The following is a 24,985-nucleotide window of genomic DNA, read 5'->3' as shown; positions in this document are numbered from 1 at the left end:
GATTTTTGGTGGAAAAGGTTCAAGGCTTTTTTTATGTAAAGGATGCTTTAAGATGCAAGTTTCTTGGAGTGTCTTCAGTAAAGCTCTTCATAGGAGACTGCCATGATTTTTGCTCAAAAGTAGCTCCCTGTATGTGTGTTTTGTGATGTGAGTCGAGTTTTATTCAAAGATTAAATGTTTTTCCTTTATTTTAGGCTGTTGCACCTCTAAGGGAGAAAATCAAAGATCTAGAAAAAAGGTATGTCTTCTGCTAAATTTGGGAAGCAATTCAAAGGCACAGTTTCTGTTCTGTAGCTGTCAACTCTGTAGTTGTAGACTTGAGAGAAATGTTTTGTGTATACCCTCAGCACGTTTGAGTTGTTGTCATGTGTAAGTGAGGATGGGGCCTTGAGTGCTGAAAGATACTCGTGCTTAAGGTATTCAGGCTGATTAATCCCACTAAAGCAAACTGGGAGTGCTGAATTCTTGTAAATCCTGTGGATGAATTTACTGTTTGGAGTCTATCTGATGAATGGATTACCATGGTTTAGAAAGTCCAACCAAGGTGTGTGTTAACATGTACTGGTTTCAACTTCAAGAGACTGAAAGTATGTTTAACCTCATTTTTCCTACGCTTGTGATCAGTTACCACGGTTCAGCTGATTACAGTGATTTGCTTGTGAATTGTAGTCTGTGTATGAGCTTTGGATGAGCCTGACTGACTTGCTTCTCTCAGGATTTGTAAGGGAATGTGTTGTCTTGGATTAAGCTGGATGGTGCAATTGAGAAAAAGCACACAAGCTTTTTGATGAGCTGCAAATATTAAATATGTACTGTAGATCCACAAGTGCATATAATAGACATAGTTGCTAAAAAAATAAAAATCCAAGCCTCATCCATTTCTCCCTTGCTGCTTGTGTTCACCCTGCGAGATCATTTCCTCACTTTTATGCCATCAGAACCATTTGAGTAAGCTGGATGGGGAAACCAGGGATTTCAGTGTATATTTGCAAATAACTCCCTCTCTTCACAGCCTAGTTGCCTTTCTGCCAGATCAGTTCTCTGATTTGAGTGTCCTCATGGGCAGATTCTTTTCATCACAAAACAAGGTCTGGAACAGAGGTGGGAATTGTCAGCTCCGATAAGGATATGTTGCCTTGACAGTGATACTGTTTTGCAGGTGACACTGCTGGTGTCCCAAGCAAACAGCCAGCCAAGAGTGCTGCATTACTGAGGGCCAATTCTCAACTTGTCCAAGCGGTACCAGTAAGCCCACGAGGTTACATATGGCATACTGGTGGTTGTGTGCTGTTCCCCTTGAAAAGGAGGCAGAAATACCATTGCTCTTGGCCAGAGGTTTACTTGACACCCAGAGTGTTTTGGTGTTTAGAGTTTTGTCATTCCAGTGAGCAGTTGCCCCTCCTCCTCCTACCCCTCCTGGGCTGTAAGAAAAAAAAAGAGACAAATTTTCAGTTGTTTTTTACAATGGATTTGAAAGGTTCAGTGACCTGCCACATGCGACTTGTTTCAGTGACAATACTGATCTGATTGCTCATCTCTTAATGTGCATTTAACTAGGCATGGATTGGCAACATGAAACAAATTGCAGACTGTGTTACCTGTAGTGGTTGCATGTGATACTACCATACTAATTATAACTGTTCAATTGATTTATTTAATCTTTATTGATAGCCCAGTCAATCTCCAGCTTCAGTTGCTGTCAATTCAGGTATTTTCTTCTGCCATCCACAGAGGATCTTTGTGGAAACACATTCCTTTTGGCTCTTTTCTTTTTTTTTAATAATTACTATATTTTTCCAAATGAGCAATGAGTTGTTGAGTGGAACCACTGAGTTAAAACTTCTCCCAGGAGCCATCTAAATGCTCTTTTCTTTTTGCATGTATTGATGAGTCTTGTTTCAGATCTCTAGCAAAGAAGAGAAAGAATCAAAATATTTTTTACCTCTCTGTGAGGCAGTCTGGCAGTCTGGGAATTATACTTTCACAAAATGTGGGCTTTTATTATTGTTGGATTTTTCAAATAATGCATTCATTTGCCTCTGCTGGTTAGCTGCATGTGGCTTGTTGCAATTAATAATATTTTAATTTTATGTCTATGTAAAGTGACAGTGAATAACTATTAACTGTCAGATGCCTGAAGGCTGATCCTGCTTGCAAAGCCAACTTGAGTGTCAATGTTTTCTTACCTCATAAGCTGATAAAATGTCAAAGCAAGCCATAGTCATGTTTTTGAGAAGCAGGAAAAACAAGAATTCCTTAATGCTAGTCTCATGACAAGAGATTGTTTAACTGAAGCTAAAGCTGGAAAGTTTTTATTAATAGCTTGCACAGCAAAAGCATTGCCATCATGTCACCAAGGCAAGCATTAGGTCAAGATAAACTCAATGTTGTTGCAAAAAGATCGTCATTTAGCTGCCAGACTCTATCCCACTGCTTCTGAACTAGTATTGGTGTAATAGAAGGAGCAAAAGTGATTGTGAGGTACCTTTGGCAGCAATATGACTCCGAGCTGGATTAAAGTGACCTTAAAATAATGGTCTTGGAAATGGAGAAGACAGACTTGTGCCTTCCATCTAGTTATTTGGCACTTAAACTTTTTCTGACCTCCATAAATCTTTTGTTATTGATGAATTTTCCTTTCTGTCACAGAAAGGAGGAGTTTTACTTTCTGCATTATGCTTATGCACTGCTGTTTTTCATTGCCTCAGCTTAAAGAAATTGTTAATGACCTGTATAGTGATATAAGGCAAGTGTAAGTAGTTTCTTATTTCAGTCTCCCTGTGTGGCTAACATTGGAAGGTTCCAGCACCATATTTCTCCTATCCAAGAAACAAAACTGAAAGCAGCTTTCACAGTGGGATGAAAATTTGACAAAGTACAGAAGCATCTGTGCTTTACCTCTGAAAAATTCTTGTTGAGCCAGTACTGCAGGTTGGAAGCAGAAGAAGTGCTTCAAGATCAGAGGTTTAGGGTCAGTTCAGTCAGCATCTGTTTGTGAGCAGGAGAAAATGTAACTCTTGGTATATATGGCTCCTGTGTGATACATGCATCTCTGTCATGTGGACTTACTGGAGGAGAAGGGTAACCATAATTTGATTTCCGTGCAGTGTCACACTGGTACTTAATTAAGAAACACCTGAGCTATTAAAATATTGCCAAGACTATGATGCTAATTACTGAAATAAATAAATAAATTAAAATTCACACCTTCTTTGAGAGGACTTTTACTGTATGCAAAATGCATGCTGGGGAAGGAGAAAAGTGATGTAATTCCACATTCATGAAATCGTCTAAGGTTCTAAGTATCAAGAGCTTGATAGAGCACCTAAGATTTATATGTCACATAATTTTATTTTACAGTGGTTTTGTTTTGATTAAGGTCTTGTAAGGAAGGTGCAAAAATTAAGTGGCAGTAGCTTGAAGACCATCAAAACAATGGTAGTCTAGATGATTCTGAGAAGCAAATTAGGATTAGTTTTCATACAGAATGAGGTCTCTGGTAGAAATTGTTGAAGTATCTTATGTTTCTTCAACATTCTGATTGTAAACTTTGATTGTTGTGAAACTTTAAGGTGATTTAAAACTTTATATTGTAAGTTTCTCATTGAAATTTTGAGGAGAAGTGTTCCAAGTCAGTGCTGTAAGTCACAAAACTTGCTTTCTTTTCCAGAACTTTTAAGAAGGTTGTTTATCTTTTAGAACTTTTTAAAAAAAATGTCCAATTGCTGTTTGTGTTTTATTGTTTTATTTTCTTGAGATATCATGCCTGGCATCAGTTCTTCTCTCAAAAAATAGAAGTCAAGTGATTCATTCTAGAAAATCAGAAGGGTTGAAACTTACTTAGTTTCTCTTCTTTGTTTTGAAATGTTCTGTAGTTTTACCCAGAAATATCCACCGGTGAAATTTTTATCAGAAAAGGATCGTAAAAGAATCCTGGTAAGTTGGTGTTTATTTGGGGGTTGTTTTTGGGAAATACCAAATAATTCTGTGAAATGTAATCCGTCTTGTAGGATTAATTAAAGACATGAAAAGGGATAAAGTAAATTACCTTGGATGTCATATATGTTGCACAGAGTAGTGCTTCACTTACTTTGTGTTATTGTTCATATGCTGAGTGTGAGAACATGAGATTTGGACTCTGTTCTGGAGATTTGATTTGCCAATTAAACTCCTCTGTAACATTGTAAAATTGCATTGCCAAGGGATCTTTGTGTGTGTTCCCAGGTGGCTTAAACTTGCAGAGCCTGGGAAACTTTTAGGCGCATCTTGACAGAAAGCTTGTGTGACCGAATGGGGCAAAATCTAGTCAATAAGGCTGGAAAAACAGCTGCTCTGCGGGGAGTGTTCATCTCTCTGTTATCTTCTCGGTTGTTTCTGTTATTTTGAAGCATCATAAGCATTTGAGGGTAGAAGAGGGTAGCAGGTTAAGTCAGGACAAGCAGTAATCCGGGGCATTCTTAAACTCAGTGAATGGTACTGCAACATCAGCTTTCCAGTTCTGTCTATAAACACTTTTGACATTGTCTGTGACCTAAATTTTTCCTTTTTTCTCTCTGTCAACTGGGAAAAAATTTTCCCATGTTTTGAAGACAGAGAAAGTATAGCTACTTGAGATGTGTAAACATAGAGTATGAACTTCTGCCTCTGTTGTAAAAAGCAAAGTCTAGGACAAAACCCTGCTAAAGTGCCTAACTTACCTGATGCTTTCATTTGCTTTGAGTTCAAAATTTTGAAGAAAAACACTGAAGATATGCAGATTAAAAAATTGTGATTTTGCTACATTGTTAGGCAATAATCTTCATTGCTCTTGCAAAATTTCATAAAAAATAAGTGTTATCAAATTGTTTGAATTCTGCAATGATGTTCTGTCATTTTTGTGGCAGTCTGAAGGAAGGAGACCTCTAGGCTCTCTGTGCCCTTGTTGAATATGGAAGATATGCTGAGAGAATAGCAGAGAGAGGTTTAAGTCTGAAAATTCCTAAATTGTGTGCCTCATGTGCAAGGGTAATAAAGTAACCTTAATGTCATATTTTCTGTGTAAGTGAGAAGGTGCTTTCAGGAAAAGTGTCAGTGAAAGCTACTAACAGGCCGTGGAGCTCTTAATGTTCACTTTGACTTTGCCACTGAAAAATCCTGGGTGTTTTGTTGAAATCTGTTATTTCAACAGAGATGCAAGTAGTTGAAATAGGAGTGTTTTCTGCTGACCTGGAGGTGAACAGCTTTTTGGTGAGGGGGTCTGCGTATTTTGTAGAGTTTAAATTTCTAAAGAGAAAACTGGCCAAAAGGAATGGCAAGTTGTTCTGTCGTTTCTTCTCTGTTATGGTCAGGGATTAGTTTGGTGCCAACTTGGATGGGCATTCACGAGCCTCCTGCCCATGTGGGCAGTTCTGTTCTGTTACGAGTTGCTGTCATAATCCTATGAGAAACAAGAATCCATGTTTTGAGTAGCTGAAATCCACATATAAAGGTCACATGTAGACCTTGCATGACACTTCAAAATTTCTCAAGACTTGGCAAGCCAAGTGAACTTCAGTAGATAATTTTCTTTGTATTTTGTTGATAGTACATCTTTTTCTAGAATCCATCCTAAATTCTGATTTATTCCAGCTCCAACCTGGAAATACCCACAGCACTGACTTGACTAGACAACAGTTCTAGCAATTATTTTTTTGTACACTGCATATGTTCGGAGATGTTTGCTAGTAATGGTGGTATTTCAGCTGGGACTGGAGACACTGTCACTTTCTTTGAAAAGAGGTCTTCATCCTGTTGTGCGGGATTTATCCATTTCCTGAGCTCTCTGAAGTGACTAAGCCACAGGCTTTCGTATACCAGAGAAGCAATTCTGTTAATATTATGGAAGATAGCATTGACATTTGTTCAGTCAGTTGGGTGGAGCTTTTTCTGAATTGAATACAGTAAACTGATAAAAGCAGAAAATAAAAAATGAATATGATTTCCATGTAATACATGACATGTTTTGAATCTGACTGCAGACAGAAGAAATGAACTCGTGTAACAAATAGTCGAACCTTAGAAGTGGCTCTAGTGGAGATAATTATCAGTAATATTTGTGCCTTTTAGTAGGTGCTGAAGTTATCGAGCATATTTGCACTACTAAGTAATTAAATATTTTTATTAATTCCTATGAAGCCCCAAGTGCTGGTACTTCAGTTCTGATATGGAGATGATTCATGTACAATATATGATTGTGTAGATTAATATGTCATTGTGATTTGCAGGAAGTCATATTTAGAAATTATGCTGTTATGAGTGATTACAGGAAGGTTATACAAAGAACTTCAGTGATAAATAATCTTTTTTTTAATGTAACCTCAAGTAATCAAAAAACCCCATAATTTACACAGTTGTTTACTTTTCCAGAGGAAATTCAGCTCCTTTTTCAATTATTTCTTTGTCTACTACCTATGGAAGTGATATGTTAATAAAGCTAACTTAGATTTATCATTAAAAGTATTTGCAGGTTTAAAGTAATTGGAAACTTCTTTCCAGACAAAATTGATTTGTGCTTTTTTCTTTTTTCCTTTTTGTTTGTTTGTTTGTTTGCTTGCATATAGCATAGTGCTGTAAGGAGTGCGTGGTTTTGTTGTGGTTTTTTCCAAAAGGGAGATTGGGAAGAAGACACTTTGTTTTACTGCACCAAAGATATAGTGCAAGCATTGAGTTTGCCTTCTCTGCAATCTTGGAAATACAAGTAGCAGCAGGAGATTTCCTTGGGCCTTGGTTGAAGGATTAGGTTCAGGTCATCTACAGAAAAGTTTTGTCCTCATCACCACAAAAAAACCAAAACCCTTGGAACATTCAGGAAGGCTGCAACATACTTCCAAGACAGGATAAGCTTATGGCAGTAGGTTTTCCATGCATGGCTCGTGTGGTGGCACATGGCAGAGGACTATTCTGCCTCAGTTACTGTTCTTCTTCTTTCCTTGTTCACAGCATTCTGCCAGAAACCTGTTCTTCCATCCTCTCTGTTGCAGCGTGGTAGGAATCTTGAGATTCTTTTTTTTCTTTCAAAGAGGGCTTCTCCTAAACACTGTTTCTCCTTCAGGTTTGTCAAGGAACTGAATCACATGTTGAATCTGCTACAAGGAAGCCCTGACAAACTCAGAAGAATACTAAATAGGACAACTAAATGATTCTTTTATTAGCTGGTACTTACAGTTACTTTGAAACACTGGTCGTCCTGAATTTTTAATAAGAAAAACAAGTGTGAGAATGCAAGAAGTGGACATTCAAGTTTTTACAAAAGAAAACAGATGTCGTTTTTAGGGGAGTTTTTTAGGGGTTTTTTCCCTTTTCAGTCTTTGGTAGTTTTCCTTTATCTTTTTTCTAGTTCAAAAAAAAAATCTGCTGATCTGGCTTTTTAAAATAGTGGATGGCAAGGTAGTGGGCAGGATAAATGTTTAGCCCTTGACTAACCCAAAGTGAAAGAACTCCAGGCATCTCATCCTTCTCCACAAAGTACTTTGTTGTTGTAGCACACCATTAGATTTCTGCTCGACAATTACACCATGTCCTTTCATTGTTTAGTTAGTTGTCGCTGCAGCTGAAGAATGGACATAAACAGCTGAATCACTTTCAAAATGTGAATTTGATCAGGCAGTCATATAATATAGCTGATGCCACGCAGAGCTTTACAAGTCCGTTTGTTGAGACTGGTGATCTGTCATGTCTTTGTTCCTGAAAACAGATTATGAAATGCAGAGAAAATAATTGCTTCTGTAGATAGATCTGTCTGGATGTGTCACACAACTTGCTGTTATACTTACTTGCATTGACTGCTTCAGTACTGAGTTTTGGGGTTTTTTTTGATTGTTTACTGTTGAAGTCTGAGGTGCAAAAGGGGGAAAAAATAATGAACTTTCTTGTTTCTTGTACATCTGCAATGGAACAAGAGTATGAGGTTTTAAATATTTTTTTCTGCTTGTTTCTTTGCAATAAAACATCAGAAATTTCCAAGACAGGCAAATGCTGCATGTCAGAGCTAACGATATAGAACTTTTTCAGTTGTCAGGGACCTGCAGAAATCATCTAGACCAACTGCCTGACCTCTTCAGTCCAGAATGATGTGAGCTATGAATGCATTAAAACACAAAAGGAATGATTTTGGATTTAGCAGATATTTCAAATGAGAGGTCTTCAAAGAATTTCCTTCCTCCTTTCTGGGTGAAAACTTGCAGTACTTACTTAGAACACCCAACATGTCTTCCATTTATACAAGACAAAAGCTACATTTGACATGTCAGATATTATAAATCTGACACAAAAATAACCTGGCATTCTGTCATCTCTTTTTTTTTATGGGAAATGGAATTTGCAGAAAATTCTCCTATTACCTTTTTGTGTCTTTAGGCTTCGCTGTTGTATAAAAGGGCACAATCCAATTTGAAAGAAAAAAGGAAAATAATCTGAAAAAGAGATTTTGTTGATGTGAATAGATAGCTGAACTTCTAGCCTGACAGTGATGAAACATGTCAAATATGTCTCTTGAAATTTTGAATGCTGTAAATCTTGGAACAAAAAGAGGTATGGAAATAGAGTTGTTGTTGGAGTTGTTTTCCCTGGAGTAAACAAAGATCTGAAAGCTACTGTTCTGTCTTCATGTTTGTAGACTTTGTCTAGTGTTTCTGTAAAAAGAAAAAGAAATTTATACCAACTGTCCTAACGCAGATAACTGGAGGAGCAGGGTTTGTGGGTTCTCATCTTACTGACAAACTAATGATGGATGGCCATGAGGTTACAGTTGTGGACAACTTCTTTACGGGCAGGAAAAGAAATGTGGAGCACTGGATTGGTCATGAGAACTTCGAACTGATAAATCACGATGTCGTTGAGCCCCTGTACATTGAAGGTAAGTAGTCTCTGCTTTGGTATTTGCACTTTGTTGTGCTTTACCCTTCTCAGTATGTGTGCCTGTAAAGAAATTAAATTTATGCACTAAATTCTGGGTTGATCTATGTAATAGCTCTGTGCTTTGTTTATTATTAGTCTATTTTCTGTGACCACTATGGAGTGAGAGGTTCAGAGTGCTTTTGTCTTTGAAATCTGTTCTTCATGAGTGGATGGGAGGAAGGAGATCTTAAAAATTTCCTGATGTGACTGATTTTGTGAGAAGGCAAGATGGCAGTGGGTCAGTCTGCCTGTTCCATCCATTGTCCCATTTCCCTGTGTGCCTGCACAGGCTTACACACACACAGTCTGCAGTCCAGATATTTCATTAACTGCATGGTTTAATTCAGGGCTTCAGTTACCCTAGACTTGCATCCTGCAACTGTGTATGGTCAGTTGAGAGGAAGCTAACTTCCCTTAGTTCCCTGAAGTGTCTTCTGTAGAAAACAGTGCTCCTACTTTAGGTACAGGCATTCTACAATCTGTAGAATAGGAAAACAGCAGCACCAAATTTCCCTGGTTTTCAACAGAAAAACAAAAAAAACCACCAATCCTAAACAAGAAGAGAAACAGAAAAACATTCTGCTTCAAAGTAGTAGCTCAACATCTAAACTGTCATAAACCTCAAACTACTATGCCATAGTGTAAGATAGCATTAAGGTAGTTGTATTTGAGATACATGGATTTATAGACTTCTATGGGAGTATATAAGTATATAATGAATCAATGAAAGGATTACTCAAATTACACTGCAGTTCTGGTGAGTTTACTCCATCCTTTTAAAACTCTGTAGCAATAGAGTTGTTCATTTTTTAAAACAAAAAAATTAATCTCAGTTGTATTTTTTTATTCCTGCTAAATGTAATGGATGGGATTTCACAAAAAAAATCTCTAGCACTTGCATCTCTTGTGTAATAGCTCGTGATGAATTCCTGACAACACTACTGGAACAGTCCTGCATAAACATGTGCTCCTGCTCTGTTTTGACAATGCACTGGTTTAGTTACTCCTGTTATTTTACTTCAAACCTTTGCTTCTACAGACAGGATAATGGGACAAGGATCTTATAAATTGACTCCAGGTGCTGGTAGCTTATACTTCAGCCACTTCAATTTCCTAACCTTTCACCTGCATTACCTTATTTCTGACTGATAGCACCTGAAACCTTCTCAGAGAATTATCATCATTGCTAATACTGTTGCCCAACGAACTAGGCACTAATGAATGGGAATTCTGAAACCCTTCAGCTGCCTTTCCATCTTCTGTGTAATTAAGACACCGATTCCCCAATTTGTGCTGACAACAAATTATAGCATGTTATTCAGTGAGTAGTTTATTGCATGTCTTCTCATCCTCCAACAGTGTAAATTGAAGCTGGCGTGGCTATATGTTAAAATAAAATTAACTTTCATACACTAGTATAAGAACATGATAAAATTTGATTTCATTGTAGAGTTTAGAGTCCAGTTTAGAGGCCGTGGGGGATAGTTCTTGCAACAGATTAACAAGTTTGCATACAGATCAGATACTTCTTTTCTTAGTCCCATTTTCTCCTTTTTACTTGTCAATAGAAGTTGCAATGACTGTGAACTCATGATAAAAAGTAGGTTTGTATCTAGAGAATTTCTGCGTATTTGCTGTCCTGTTTAAGCCAGGTCATATAAGGTTGTTCGACAGTTGAATTCCAAAGAGAGTAATCAGTGTTTTATTTCTGATAGAGACCTCATTTCTGGTCTAGAAAGAACAGTGATTTCACTTTTGATTTGGAAAAGTGAATTTAGTCTTGAGATGCATAGCTTTGAGCTTCACAGTGGTGCCTACGCACAATCTGCCTTGGCTGCGTCATTATCTTTGATCCGTGGCATGAAGTGGCACTCAGCATTCTTGAATCCTGATCTAGATTGGGCAGAGATAATAATAAATCACCTAAACACACATTTTATTTCTTAGACCTGTGATAACTCTGGTTAACTGTAATGCTGAATGTCTTTCTCTTCCTCTGCTAGGATTTCCTTTGCTAAGCATTTGGTAATGTCAGTGGAAAAGGCACAAGAACATAGCTTTCACTTGGGCTTTTTCAAGCAGAAGAACAAAGGCCCTGAATTCTTTAATGGAATGAAAGTAGTTTAGGAATCTTGAAAAATGGAAAATAGTAAAAAAAATAAATTCTGAAATAGTTATATTAACCCTTTTTTTCCTATTTTAGTTGAATTCTACATTTTTAAAATACTTAAGGTTTTTAAAGATATTTTAATTACAGCCTTATGCTTATATAGAGGTTTAATACACTAATAAATGGGTTTTTTTGATACAGAAAGACAGTTTTTTTTCTGAAGAGTGGTCTGTAAAGAAAAGAATCTCTTGTTACTCTTCTTTTCTATTATCAGAAAAAAAATGCAGAAATCCACCTTTACTTATATTCTACCTCATTCTCTACATTGTTTCAGATTGCAATCTCCCTGAGATAGTTACTCGTGAGCACTGTGGCACATGTTACTACTAATTGTAGTGTAAAGACATACAGATATTATTTGGAGAACAAATGAGAATGGATGCTTGATCTGGTGTTACTGTGATCCACTCCACTTCAGGGTAATAAATTGCATTAAAAATGCTAAAGGAAATTTTAGATTAAATAAATGTAGGTCATAAGTAATGTACTTGGTTTACATAGTGGCTTCAGAATTAGTTCTGTCTTGTTTATACCCACCTTTGCATTAGAGTTGACTGTGTATTTGTAGAAAAAAATAGGTTTTGTTTTTATATAATTTTAAGCCCCTGAAGTCTGTATTTTTAGTGTGAAATAGTTATACTTAAGTACGTGTATAAACAAAAAACCCAAACCAAAACAAAAAACCCAAACAAACAAACAAAGCAGAAAACTGCCCTACAGTCTCCCAAAGAACAACCTCAACCCCAAAAGCACATACGTGCCTCCACCCTGGGAAAAAAAGCAACCAATCAACCAAAAAACCTTAAAAAAACCCCACACACTATACACTCCTCAAAACCCCCCAAAACACACACACACAAAAATATAAGCCACTTCCAAGGTGATGTAGTAAGATGGTAGTCATTCTACAAGTTGGATTTCTAAAAAGCAAGTAATGTCTCTCAATTTTCGGTCTTGAGGCCTGGTTATCAAATGCCATTAGGCACACACACCTTTTCTGCAATAGCTCCAGCAGTTGAATAAATGTGAAAGAAAACCTCAGACAGGTATGCATAGCCTATATCCTCCTCCCCCTGGTGTTTCTTCTTACTTCTTCAGCCACCTTTGGAAGCCTTAAAACAGTATTCTATAAGGTGATAGATGCCTATTCCCTTTAAAACTCTCCCACCTGAAAAATGTCCTCAGCTGAACTATTTCACAGTTCACATAAACACACTAAGGCCTTGGTTTTCTTTTTGGTTGTTTGTGGAGTTTTTTGTTTGTTGGTTTGGTTTTGCCACACCTTTCACAAATTTGAAACAAACATGGGCCTAAAAATGCCACAGCTTTCCAGTCAACAGTGAAAACCCTTAGAATCACAGAACCATCAAAGTTGAAAGAGAACTTTAAGATCATCCAGTCCGACTGTCAACCCAGTGCTACCATGTAACCCCTAAGCCACTAAACTATATCACCCAGCACCAGATCCGGATGCCTCTTAAACACCTCCAGGGATGGTGACTCGGCCACCTCTCCGGGCAACCTATTCCAATGCCTGACACAGTAACACTGAAAAATTCTTTTGTAGTATCTACTCTGAAGCTTCCTTGTCTCAGCTTAAGGCCATTTCCTCTAGTCCTCTCACTGCAGGCATGGCAGGACAGACTGTCCCCCACCTAACTACAACCTCCTTTCAGATAACTGTGGAGAGTTGATGAGGTCACCCCTGAGCCTCTTCATCTTGAGACTAAACAAACCCAGCTCCCTCGTAAGACATGTTTTCTAGACACTTTATGAGCCTTGTTGCTTTTCTTTGGACATGCTCCAGCACCTCAATGTCCTTTTTAAAGTGAGGGGCCCAGAACTGAATGCAGTACTTGAGGTGTAGCCTCACCAGTGCCAAGTACAGGATAACAATCACTTCCCTCATCTGTTCTTGATAGAGACCAGGATGCTGTTGATCCTCCTTGGTGCACTGTTGGCTCCTATTGAGCCAGCTGTCAAACAGCACCCCAAAGTCCCTTTCTGCTGAACAGCTCTTGAGCCACTCCTCCTCAAGTCTGTAGCACTGCATGGGGTTGCTGTGACCCAAGTGCAGGACCCAGCACTTCACCTTATTGAACCTTATGCAGTTGTCTGTGGCGCATTGATAAGTCTGCCCAGGTCTCTCTGCAGAGCCTTCCTACCCTCGAGCCGATCAACACTCCCACCCAGCTTAGTGTTATCTGCATATTTACTGAAGGTGCACTTAATCCCCACATCAGTTGACTCAATTGAACTGATTTCATTTCACTAATCACAGACGTTTTGAAAAATATTGGTATAACACTTCTAAAATTGCAGTCTGTGGCAGCTGAAAGCAAAACAGGTTATTTCTTTTTTGGGCAGAGTAGTGAAGAGTAGTTCCATTCTGATGTTCAAAGACTTGTTACAACAAATGCATGTACACTGCCTAACTGACAGAAAAGTGAAATGACAGAGAAGAAAAGTGTGTGCAAGTGGTGAATAAGGATGAACTATTTTATCACTTGTGTCCTGAAATTAACTAATCTTCAATTATTTCCATTAAATAAAGCTGTTTGGTTTTGATCTTGGTTTCTTGTTTTGTTTTAATGCTTCATGCCAGCTCTCTGATTTCTGGAAAAACAGTTCTTAAATGTTGGCTCTAATTTCAGTGACTGTTGTGAATGCAAAGGTAGTTTTGGCTCATCTGACTTTCACTGAAAAGCTTTCAAAATGATAGAACAAAAACACATTTTGTAAGTTGAGAGAAGTGCTGTAAGTATGTGGCATATATAGTTATGAGGAGATGGGCTTTCAGAGTTTTCAGGAGGTGTTGCAGTTGTTAGTTACAGGCATAGGTAAGTAAAATAACTTTATAGAACTTTATTAGATCATTTGCTTGACTGGGACTACAAAAAGCTTTTAGTTTTAAGTACTTTGCTAGCTTGTGGGTCTGAGTTGACTTTAAGGCTAAAACCAACAGTCTCACAAAATTGGTCAAAAAAATAGTCTATAGCTTCCTGAAGTCAGGATGATAACATTTTACTAAACAGTGTTCTCAGTATCTTCAAGGCATCTCACGGGTAACTTAAAGCATACAAATAGAGGCACAGAGAGTGTCTTCAGTACATTCCTTTTTCTTTTTTCTTCTGAACTTCCAGATTTTTCCCTTCCTAACCTTTGTTCCCTCTGACAGATACTTAATACATTTAACTTCGTGGTTTTAGGTTGTTCAGTTAGGGAATGTTACGGCAAGGCAGAGGACATATGCTGCTTAATTTTGTTTGTCCAGAGCTGAGCGCACTGGTGCCTCAGTCTCTGGAGTGAAGCTCTCCAAAACTCCTCTAATATGAGCAATATGGTAAACCTTTATGAAGTTATTCTAGTTTGTCTGAAGTTACAGACAGCATTTTTGACATCAGGGAAATTATTTTTACTTTTAGTCCTTTTTAGTTCGGGGCAGTAGAAATGTCTCGCTTCACTGGCCTGACCTACAGTAATGGAATTGGCATAGCTCTTTTTATGTTCAAGCTGTAGAAACTTGTTTGTACACTTCTGATCAAAGCTTTTCTGCTTAGTACTTCCTGACCAGCAAATACAGTGATGGATGCAGGTGCTTAGTGGACTTAGTGACCCCTTTAGTCCTTTCTGGGACTATGACACGTGTTGAAGGCAGAAATTGAAGGTGGTCATTTCCTAGCATAGGAAAGGTGGTAGGTTCCCCCCTTACCAATCACTTAGGAAACAGAGAACACATGCATTATTATGGCTAGAAAATAAAGAAAGATGATATGAAGGAAGGTAGTTTAATTGCAGTATTTCGTAGAAGTGAGTGCTTATATTGATCGTTCTTGTTTAGCATTAAGGAAAACACAAGACTGAACATTCATGTCCAGATTTAGGTATTGCAGATTCCATGTATGCTAAATTTTAGGGATTTTTTTTAGCTTTTCACCTAGAAAAGGGCATAATTGACAAGTGTTAGTTGCTATTTATTTTCCAATATGTTACTTAAACTTTATGTTGAGCATAGATTTCTATATTTGCCACTGTATATCTGGCTTGAATGTTTATGCCATCTTCTGTGTCTGTGCTATTTTGAAATGAATTTAATTTTTTACCTTTTTTTCCAGCAAAATTATAACAAATTTATTTAATCTTTCTTTATTACTAGTCTACCATTCTGTGCTTGGTAAACTACTTGCTGCTGTGTTCCAGTGATTTAGAGTGTTCTAATCCCCAGTATGAGTTACATACAAAACTTTCAGAATTTTATTGTTACCATTTGTTCTTCTTTTATGGTCCTTACTTACCTATGTAAAGCTTTGCACGACCATTCACACGATTATTTTCAAATAATGCACTGATTTATTTGCAAAGCTAGCTCAAGGCTTCTTGGTGGGCAGAATTAAATGCTGTAAAACTTTTTTTCTTTACCTCATGTAATAAGGAAGAGGTGTGGAGGTCAATAACTAGATGCATTTCTTTCTGTCCTCCAGTAGCTACTGTCCCAGGCACCCAAACAGTTAAGCCTGTGAAAAGCTGTAGCTAGGATAGCTTTCCACAGTTATGACTGGAACAGAGTTAAGTTTCCTGCTATCTTAAATAACTGTCAGCTTTGTGCTAGAGCACACAAGGTTGTCAGCCAAGCTAGGTAGGTGGCTTTGTCTGGCTGACCTGATGAAATTCTGAGACAAAAAAATAGTAGATATTTTTTAGACCTGACAGTTCATAGAGAGAAGGTGGAAGGAGAAATAATTGTTCTTATCTCAACATCGTCAGTTTGATGGATCAAATGTGACAAGTTTGCAGGAGAAATTTGTCTTTTCACCCTGCTGAAATGTCCAGCATTCTCTAAATGTTTTGGAAAAACAGTGATGTTTTCCATTGGTCCAAGGCTTGATGTACTAAAGATTCCTTAATGGGCAAGAGGGAAAGTCCTGGAGCTGCTTGTCCGCCTGTCCCTTTGATCTAGAAGATGACCATCTGACACTTGACAAATGCCCTATCTTCCATCTCTCTGCTAGTTCTGCTTTTGCTGAACCTTTTCAGCACAGGGTTCTATTTTTGCCTTTATGCATATGGGAAAAGTACATTGAGGCAAACCATACTGAGACAGCCAAGACTCTACTTCTGGCAAGGAAAACCTGGGTTTTCCCCCAGCTCCTTCTCTTTATTTCATTTAAAGCAATCGTTAGCTGGGAAACAAGGAGAAATGAAGGACTAAAGGGATAAGAGTGTTTTCACTTTTCTTTCTTTTTTTTTCAACACTGTTTATTACACTTAATTTTTTGTTTAAAAATAAATAAATAAACTTGAAGATTATAAGAAACTTTTGGGGCTTTGTATTTATATGCGTTTGTTTCTAGCTAACAGTTGTATGACCACTTATATGATCACAGACCTAGCTGTATCCTTGTGTGGCAAAAAGGAAGGTAGCTTTTCACCCTGTTTATCTGAATTGTCACATGCCATTAAAGGAACCCCTCTTATAGGAACTGCTGATTGTCAAAAATTCAGCAGGTATTTGAAAAAAAACCAAAAATTAAGTGGATGGAGAGGGAGGCAGGAAAGAGTTCACTACTGCTTCAACAGACTAGGATTGGGCAGTAAATTACTGACAGACCAAAATGCTTTTGAAGTGATATTTTCACTTTGCAAAAATTTCACCACAGCTTGCTGAAAACTAGATTTAGAAGAGGTTATGATGGAATAGGTAGGTAGAAACAGCATAAAAGTCAGGTCAGAGTTCAACTCTGAGTTGGCTGCAGGTGACTTGAACTATCGCTTTGTTCATTTTTCTGAGCCACCGTTCTCGAATTACCTGCTGTCTGTGAACAGCGTTCAGTGGCTTCGCTAAGCATTCCTTTTGCCAGCTTCCAGTCTACCCTTTTCTTTGCTTTCACGACAGTACCATGCTGTGGGAGGGGGATACTTATATTCAGAGGCATAACTTGAGTCAGTCAAGTTATTCATATTCAGGGCTTATCTGTAGGAGGCATGTCAAACTTTAACTGACCGACTAAACTTTACCCCGTGCTACATTTTTGCTTTATTTCCCCAGCACAAAAATTGATTACAATTTTATTCACTGCTTAAGCTTACAATATCAATAGTGACCAAAGCAAGGAATAATTATTCCATGTCACTCTTCATTGTGCAGAGCAATTAATTAGCTTCAAGTTGAAGACAGAAATCCTAAAAGTTTCAGTTACATTAGTAATGCAGGTAGGGCTTGGAATCAAGCCTGAGCTGAGAGCTTGCTTCCTCCAAGTCTCGCTGCATCAGGCAGTCTTTGGATGCTATTTATGTTGTTATTATAGGTACCTTGTGTGGCAAGTTTTCTCTTGATGCCATACCAAAGTTGATAGTGGTTGGAAATACTGTTTTCTGTTAATTCAAGAACAAATAGCAGAAGATTTGCTACATGAAATTGTACTCCTCTGCACCTTTTTATGTGAGAATAAATCCTCACCAATGTTACACAGCTGCCAAAACTGTATCTCTCTAGCTTTCTGGGCTGTTTTGACATCTTTTAGGCAGCTGTTCATCTCTACTCTAGAGGTAAACACCTGTAGACCAAAGACAGGACAGCAGCATATAAGAGATAGATACATTTTGTGGCATCTACTCGAACATACTGACAAATACTATTATTCTGTCATGACAGTAAAACTTGCAGTGAGAGTCATGCAGATTGCCTTAGAAACTCATCCTGTATTTATGCTGGTAGTTAATTGTTCTCTGGGGTGAGGTTTGACTTGAAATAATTTCTCCTTGTTTTGGTCACTCTTGATATCGTAAACTTAAGCAGTGAATAAAATTTAATAATAATTTATTTTGCCGGATTTCTGATGTGATGCCAATAATGCAGGGCTGCAGCATTGGGTAAACTTTGACATGCTTGCTACAGATAAGCTAGTATGCACTTATCTGAGCTATGTTACATAGAAGGCAGCAACTGAGCTTGCCCAGTAGGCTGAAACACAGCAGTTAATCTAGAAAAACTTGACATTATGTGCAAGCACACTTCATTAAGGATTCAGAAAGAAAGTAGGTTAAATATTTTACCATGCCAGTTTAGCCAGTATTTTTAAAGCATTACTATCAGAACATGTGCTTATCTTACAAAGGATGTTATGTTTTAATATGAAGGAGGTTTGTGTTTTGAAGACTTTTAACTAATTTTAATTCTTTTATTGCTTCATAGACTATTGAAAACTGTGCCTTTCACATGGATAAATCAAGCCACTTATATATGCTGTTGCTGTAATTCTGTGCTTTTTTTTTATATTAGAGAGAGAGGTCAGAAAGCAAAGGATTGTGTGTTTACTTTGTCAAATGAAATTTGAGAATCAGGAAGGAAGTCTTCAACAGGAAGTACATTTCTCTAACATTTCAGTGTTCTCAGATAGTTGTGAGCAGGGATAACTTTGTATTTGATTTTTTATTTTTTCATATAGTGATAGGACGAGGGGTAATGGCTTTAAACTGAGAGAAGGTAGGTTTAGGTTAGAGATAGGGAAGAAGTTCTTTACTGTGAGGGTGGTGAGGCACTGGAACAGGCTGCCCAGAGAAGTTGTGGGAATCCCATCCCTGGAAGAGTTCAAGACCAGGCTGGATGGAGCTCTGAGCAACCTGGTCTAGTGCAAAGTGTCCCTGCCCATGGCAGGGGAGTTGGAACTAGATGATCTTTAAGGTCTCTTTCAACCCAAACCATTCTGTGGTTTTTTTTCCCTACTAGATGTAAGTCATATACAGCTTGTGTTGTGTAAGCAAGTATAGTTATATTTAAATGGAGAAAAAGAAAAAAAAATGTTCATTTGAAAGTCAGGGATACTTCTACCCTATTTTTAGTAGTAAAATTCATTTAAAACTGGAGAAAAACATTCATTATGTCACAGATACTGTGAAAGTTAAACCCAACAGAGGGATGAGAGAAATCAATATGTGGTCAAAATACAGCTTTATTTTTTAATGTTGTGATTTGCTACTGCTCGTTAATAATAAAACACCTAAGGAAATAATTGAAAGGAAAAAACATTTGTTTGACCAATGGTGTTCTGTTCTAGGGCAAGAGAGCCTTATGCCATGCAGTATTTTCTTATGTCAGAATAGCACCTGGCCTTGACTTTTCCAGGTTCTGTCAGGTTGCAGTGCTGAGTCTTCTTAAAAAAAAAACTCACTACTTTTCTTTTGAAATACAAAGAAGGAATTATTTTCCCTCTCTTTTGTCCTGCCATTCTAATTCATCACCTTTTGATTGCTTTTCTTGCTTGACCTTGGTGTAGGGAATTTGTTTTTCTTAAACATCACTATCTCTCATTTGATCTTATGTGTAATTTTTTTTTTTTGCATTCACTTATCCATAGCTGTTTTTTCACATAGTTCTGGCTGGCTGTTATTCATGTTACATAGAGGATAGAAAGACATTTACATATTTACAACAGTCATGTTATGAACAGATTGCAGGTTGAGCTTTTGAATGTCGAATACTGTGAAAATTTTCATTGCTTTCTTTTCATTATAGTTGAACAAAAAATCCTTGTTTCCCTGTAGTGTCTTCAACCTTTGCATTCCTATCTCAGACAATGAATTTTGACTTGTGTAGGTTAATTATATTTCATAACAGGGAGTGGAGGAGCACTGAAATCTCTGTGTTGGCTTCTGGTTTGTGTGTATGTTTTCTTAATTAAAGCTAAAATGCTGTATTATCCAAAGCATAGCATAGAACAAAGGTCATCATCATAGGGAAAAAAAGACAAAAGTTACACGCCTGTTTCTTGCCATATATATTTAATATATAAATATGATACAAACCCCATTAATATTTCATTGACAAATGGTTTAGAAATAAAAATACAATATTTATTTTTCCAAATGGTTCCTCATGGTATTACAAAAAATATTTCTACCATTTTTTGCATCAAATTCCATTTCAGAAAATATTCTGAAGCTTGTAGTCACTTAAAAACTTGAGGGTAACAGATTGTTGCAAATAGTTTTGCAACTTCTAAACATTTCTGACATACTCATAAGTAAAGTTTTTACAAGTGGAAAGTGTGAACACCAACACAGTCATCTGTATCTTGTCAGCAGTGTTGATATATATATTATGCTTTAGGTTCTGTTTTACTAAAAATTAAGTCTTTCTAATGGTTGCAACAGGTTTCTATACATATTATCTGTAGGGAGCAATACAGGAAGTGTTGAGTTCCTGTGCTAGGAAATGCAGAGGATTAATTGTTTCTTGACTCTAATGCTATCTCCTTTAATATGTTAATGGGAAAATAATAATGCTCCCCCCCTCCATTTTTCTCTAGTGGACCAGATCTATCATCTAGCATCTCCTGCTTCTCCTCCAAATTACATGTATAATCCTATAAAAACATTAAAGACCAACACTATTGGGACATTAAACATGCTGGGTAAGTGGAATTTTTTTTCTTACTTAACTTGATTAGAATAGTATAACCTGGACAGAGTTGCTAGGGAGAGGGGAGGATGGAGCGGATAAGTTGTACATTTAAAAAAGTTGTTCCTTTAAGAAAAATAAGGTTGGAGGTATTTTTACCGTCTTTGTACTTTTCCTTTAAATGTATCTACAAATGAACACTGATAACTTGGCTGTCAAAGCACAAGAACTTCATGCCTGTAACTTGGCTATGCAGTGTGCAGTAACTATAAAAGTCCCAGGAACAGTTAAGAGCGTGTTATTTTATAGCAGGGTTTTGTTCACGACTGCACTTTTCACTTGGGTGACTGTGGAATGTTCCCATGATTGCCATGAGTGACTGTTCCTTTCCGCCACAGCAAACGTTGAACTAGGTGGAACTGCACCCTCTTGTGCATGCCTTGGCTAGCAAATTCTGAAAGAATGTTTAATGTCTGGCTTCATGCTAGATAATTACAAGGCAATGTTTTCAGCTTTGTCTGTTAGGTTTTAGCTGGGAATGGGTCTATGAAAAGAAGACCCTCAAGCATTTACTACTTTTTCCTTCCATCTTTGATCCATTTGATATATGCTGCAGCTTGATCTGTGTGTCAGTGATCCTAAGAGTTGTTATGAGTCAAAAAAACTCCTGGACATTAGCTCAGCTGAGTTTCTCGTCTGAGTGATACTCCAAAGTGTACAATTCTGAGAATTAAGTGATTTAGAAGCTATTGAGGTACCAGAATGGTGTAGGTGAATGGCATATACTTTGATTTGCCATGCCAACTTGGAGACCAGAAAGTCATTGAAATAGAGTGCAGGGATAATGTCAAGTGATGGGTAGGATCATCCAGGCAGTTTGAAGGGGCATAATAGAAGAGAAATTATTGATTCTTGTCCTATAATATGTTATTCTCTATCAGTTTCTTTACATAGCTTATCTTTAAGCTATGTAAAGAAGGATTTGGTGATCATAATATAGTGTGTTATTTCAAGATCCTAATTTCCTAATTGGTTTATGCTTCCTTGGCCTTTATTTAGGTTGTAATACAGTAAGTTCTTGGATCTTGATTCATTGCAACTTTTAGTCCCAGAAGCAAACACATCACATGTGGGTGCTGCTCTGCTGTTTCTTAAGTTTTCTAGTTTGGGAATGTGAGCTATGGATGTGATTTACAGCTAGATCTGTCCAGTGAAATCAAATTCTCTTTAAAAACATGTAAAACAGTATCACACTGAACCAGCTAATGTGACTGAAAGATTCTTGCACTTGCTCTTAATTGTGTTTTTCTTTCTCGATTGCCCAAAATTTAGGGTTAGCTAAACGTGTTGGAGCACGGCTGCTACTGGCCTCTACATCAGAGGTATATGGAGGTAAGAAGGATAAAACAACATTTAGAGCTTTTTAGATATGACTGTATATAAGGGTATTTACAAATATTTTGGCAGATGTCAGAATGATAGATTTTCATCACTGTCTTAGCTTGCCTTTTTATCAGATGTACTTCTCACACTTCAAAATTGAATGCACTTCTAAGGAATTGTGTGAAATGTAAGATTCTTTTAAATGCATAGTTCAGAGAGAAGCTGTTGAATTGTATAAACGCGAGTGATCTACTGAAAGTCACCTTTTTATAGATCTTCATTTTAGATGGTTTTCTTTCCCCATAGATCCTGAAGTTCACCCTCAAAATGAAGATTACTGGGGCCATGTGAATCCAATAGGTCCAAGAGCCTGCTATGATGAAGGAAAGCGGGTTGCAGAGACCATGTGCTATGCATACATGAAGCAGGTATTAAACTTGTATCAGATTCAGTGTTTTTTCTGTAATTAATGAAGGCTAATGTATGGCAGGACTGTAATATGTGTATTTAGGAGTAGGCGGGCAATAGAGAATGTCTTGAGTAGGAACACATACTATAGCTGCAAAATTTGTTTTCTTTAGTGGGAAGGTTTTATTTCTCCCACCTGTCGTGTTTTCAGATGAGCAGTACTCTTGAAGAAAATGTGCTTTAGTCTTCTTAATAGGTGTAATATGTCTTTCAGTATCATAAATAGTTTTTAGACAGATTAAACTGAAGTGACCTTCTTGTGTTGAGAAGTGAATATGGCTGAATAGGGCCATTACTGATAAATGTGGAATGTTTAATGAGCATAATCAAAATCAGAATATACAGGTAAAAATGAGGAAATTCTTTAAAAAGTACTTTCAACACTTTTAAACATTTTAGTGGTAAAAACATGTAGGTACAAACACAGACCTTAACAAAAGATATGAATACTTAGCCATGTGATGTACTTTTTCAGACAAATACAGTAACATGAGGATAAAAATGCAGTTTAAAATTTGTGAAACGATATGTGCCAGTTTCCCTGGCTTTTATAATCAACAGATAGAAACTCATCATAAACTAACACAGCATTGATTCTTTACCTGTATATGAATCTTGCTTAATTGTGGTTCAGCAAAATCTCTGGGGGATATTCAAGTAGAAAATGTGGCACACTAAAGAAACTTGTATCAGTATTTCTTGTTGATTTGCAGCCTTAATATACAAAAGTATAAATCAAAAATAGTATTCTAAAATTAAAATTCTGTAGAATTTTAAACGTTTAAATTATAAAATACTAAGTGCTTTTAAAAACCTTGAAAAGAGAATCAAGATGAAGTGATAAGACTTTGGTGATGGTATTTTAGCACAGAGATTGTAGTAATTTTGTCTAATCTCCTCTGCCAGACAGAGAAGGCAGAGGTTCCAGTCTCCTCTGTTCTTTTTTAAATCATTTAAGGTCCAATATGGTGGTACTACTCTTGTTCAGGATGACGTCTTTGATATTTCACTGTAACAGAATATTCCTTGTCAGTCTGGAAATCCATTTGCAGTTGAAGAAGATTGCAGTTTTTATGAGAAATTCTTGTGCTATGGCGCATTGAATTTTTTGCAGGTTTGTGGTACACACTGCAGTATTCTTTTAGAAGGGCAAGACTGGAGGTAATTTTGAAAATCATGGGCTGTATCTTAAAACCACAGGATAGCATTTCATAAATTTTATACAGGATTTACAACGGATAATAAAGATTTGTGAGTTGGAACTGCAGTGCCCACATGCATTAAGTAAAAACTCATGATGCAAATGAACTCTGTCCTAGGGGCAGCTCTGTGATATATTTCTTGTACTTTATTATGGGTTAGTGAAGTCTGCCCAAGCTTGTCTCATGTTCAGATTTATTCTGAAACACTGTTGAGCTGGTGGGGGGGTGTTAATGTTTAGATGATAGGCTGTTACTGGTGGAGGAAATACTACCTTTTGCTAGTGGGAAGGTCTGATTTCCTCTGTGAAAGTAGGTATTGTGCTTTTAAGAGGATTTTCAGTAGGAGTGACATAGCCCAAAACAGTAGAATTTGCAGGATTTCAGGCTAAAATATTTCCAGCTTCAATAAAAAGAAGAAATGGGCAAACTTAATTTGCATTTTTTTCATGTCTTCCAAAGATGTCCGTCATTACGCACATTGCTAGATGCCTTAAATACCTAGTAGTGTTTCCAAAAAAATACGAAGGACAACTAAACTTTTGCGTTATACTTCCTGACAGCCAGTTTGAATCAGAGCAGTTCTTGAATCTACCCAAAGATGACTATTCACTGTTATCAGAGTTCCTCAGTAGCCTGTCCTGACCAAGACCTTTTTGGTGCACTCTTTTCTGCTGGCAGTGTTCTTTTGTTCACTTTTTTTGACCCTATGAATAAAGCATTTCTTGACTGTTTACAACTGTTTCTCTCCTGTTTACAACTGCTGTCTTTAAACAAACTCGGAAGTATGTAGTTATCAAAGAGTCAGAGGGTAGTAGTAGCATTCAGGAATATATAAGCATCTGATTGCAAGGAGAGGTGAGGAGTGAAATATTTGCTGCAGAAATGCAGCACTCACAAATTCAAAGCACATACACAAGTCCATCTCATCCACTGCAAGGCACTTGAGCATGTGGTTTAAGAGGATATTTGCTGTAAGCTTCTGGGAACAGCTCTTCCTTCATAAATTCACATGGAATCTTAGGTCAGCCTTGCTCCTTAGTGCGAGTGGAGGTGCTTGCTTCTGGAATTTTCTCAAGTTTCCTTGCCCTGTTCTTCTGAGAACTGAGTTGCAACCTCTGATTCAAACTTCTTCAGAATTCCCTTCTCTTCATCTTTTTCAGTGCTTGGTAGCACTCCCTCCTGGAAAGCCTTGCTCAGTTCACTCAACTGCCTTAACCAGATGGAAGCCATACTATTGAAACTCTCATAAAAAACAGGTTGTCAATCTATTTGCTTCCTTCATTCTGCACTCTTAGCTTTGTTACTCGCCGATCCTTCACTGTTCTTCTGAAGTGCTTTTTTGCATAAACTTTGTATACAGATGTGTGACTTGGTATGAAAGAGATATGATTGCACAGCTAGTAATTTTTCTCCTTCACAGAACTTCTGTTTTACTAGATAAGGTCATACCAC

At 37.3% G+C, this 24,985-nt stretch overlaps 1 protein-coding gene across 1 annotated transcript in view; it reads left to right on the top strand.

Annotated features, from left to right (window-relative positions):
• The window catches only part of UXS1 (UDP-glucuronate decarboxylase 1), a 55,741-nt gene that overhangs the window by 16,710 nt on the left and 14,046 nt on the right, over nt 1–24,985 (top strand). The window contains exons 4-9 of the mRNA XM_027716751.2: nt 195–238; nt 3,876–3,936; nt 8,692–8,872; nt 20,389–20,493; nt 21,813–21,872; nt 22,170–22,291. Of these exons, the coding sequence (XP_027572552.1) occupies nt 195–238; nt 3,876–3,936; nt 8,692–8,872; nt 20,389–20,493; nt 21,813–21,872; nt 22,170–22,291 (573 nt within the window). The remainder of the gene's footprint in view (nt 1–194; nt 239–3,875; nt 3,937–8,691; nt 8,873–20,388; nt 20,494–21,812; nt 21,873–22,169; nt 22,292–24,985) is intronic.

The sequence above is a fragment of the Pipra filicauda genome, unplaced genomic scaffold (genome assembly GCF_003945595.2).
Source record: "Pipra filicauda isolate LSUMZ 115617 unplaced genomic scaffold, ASM394559v2 scaffold74_size2892960_pilon, whole genome shotgun sequence".
Classification (NCBI taxonomy): Eukaryota; Metazoa; Chordata; class Aves; order Passeriformes; family Pipridae; genus Pipra; species Pipra filicauda.
This window is presented reverse-complemented; position numbering and strand designations above follow the sequence as displayed.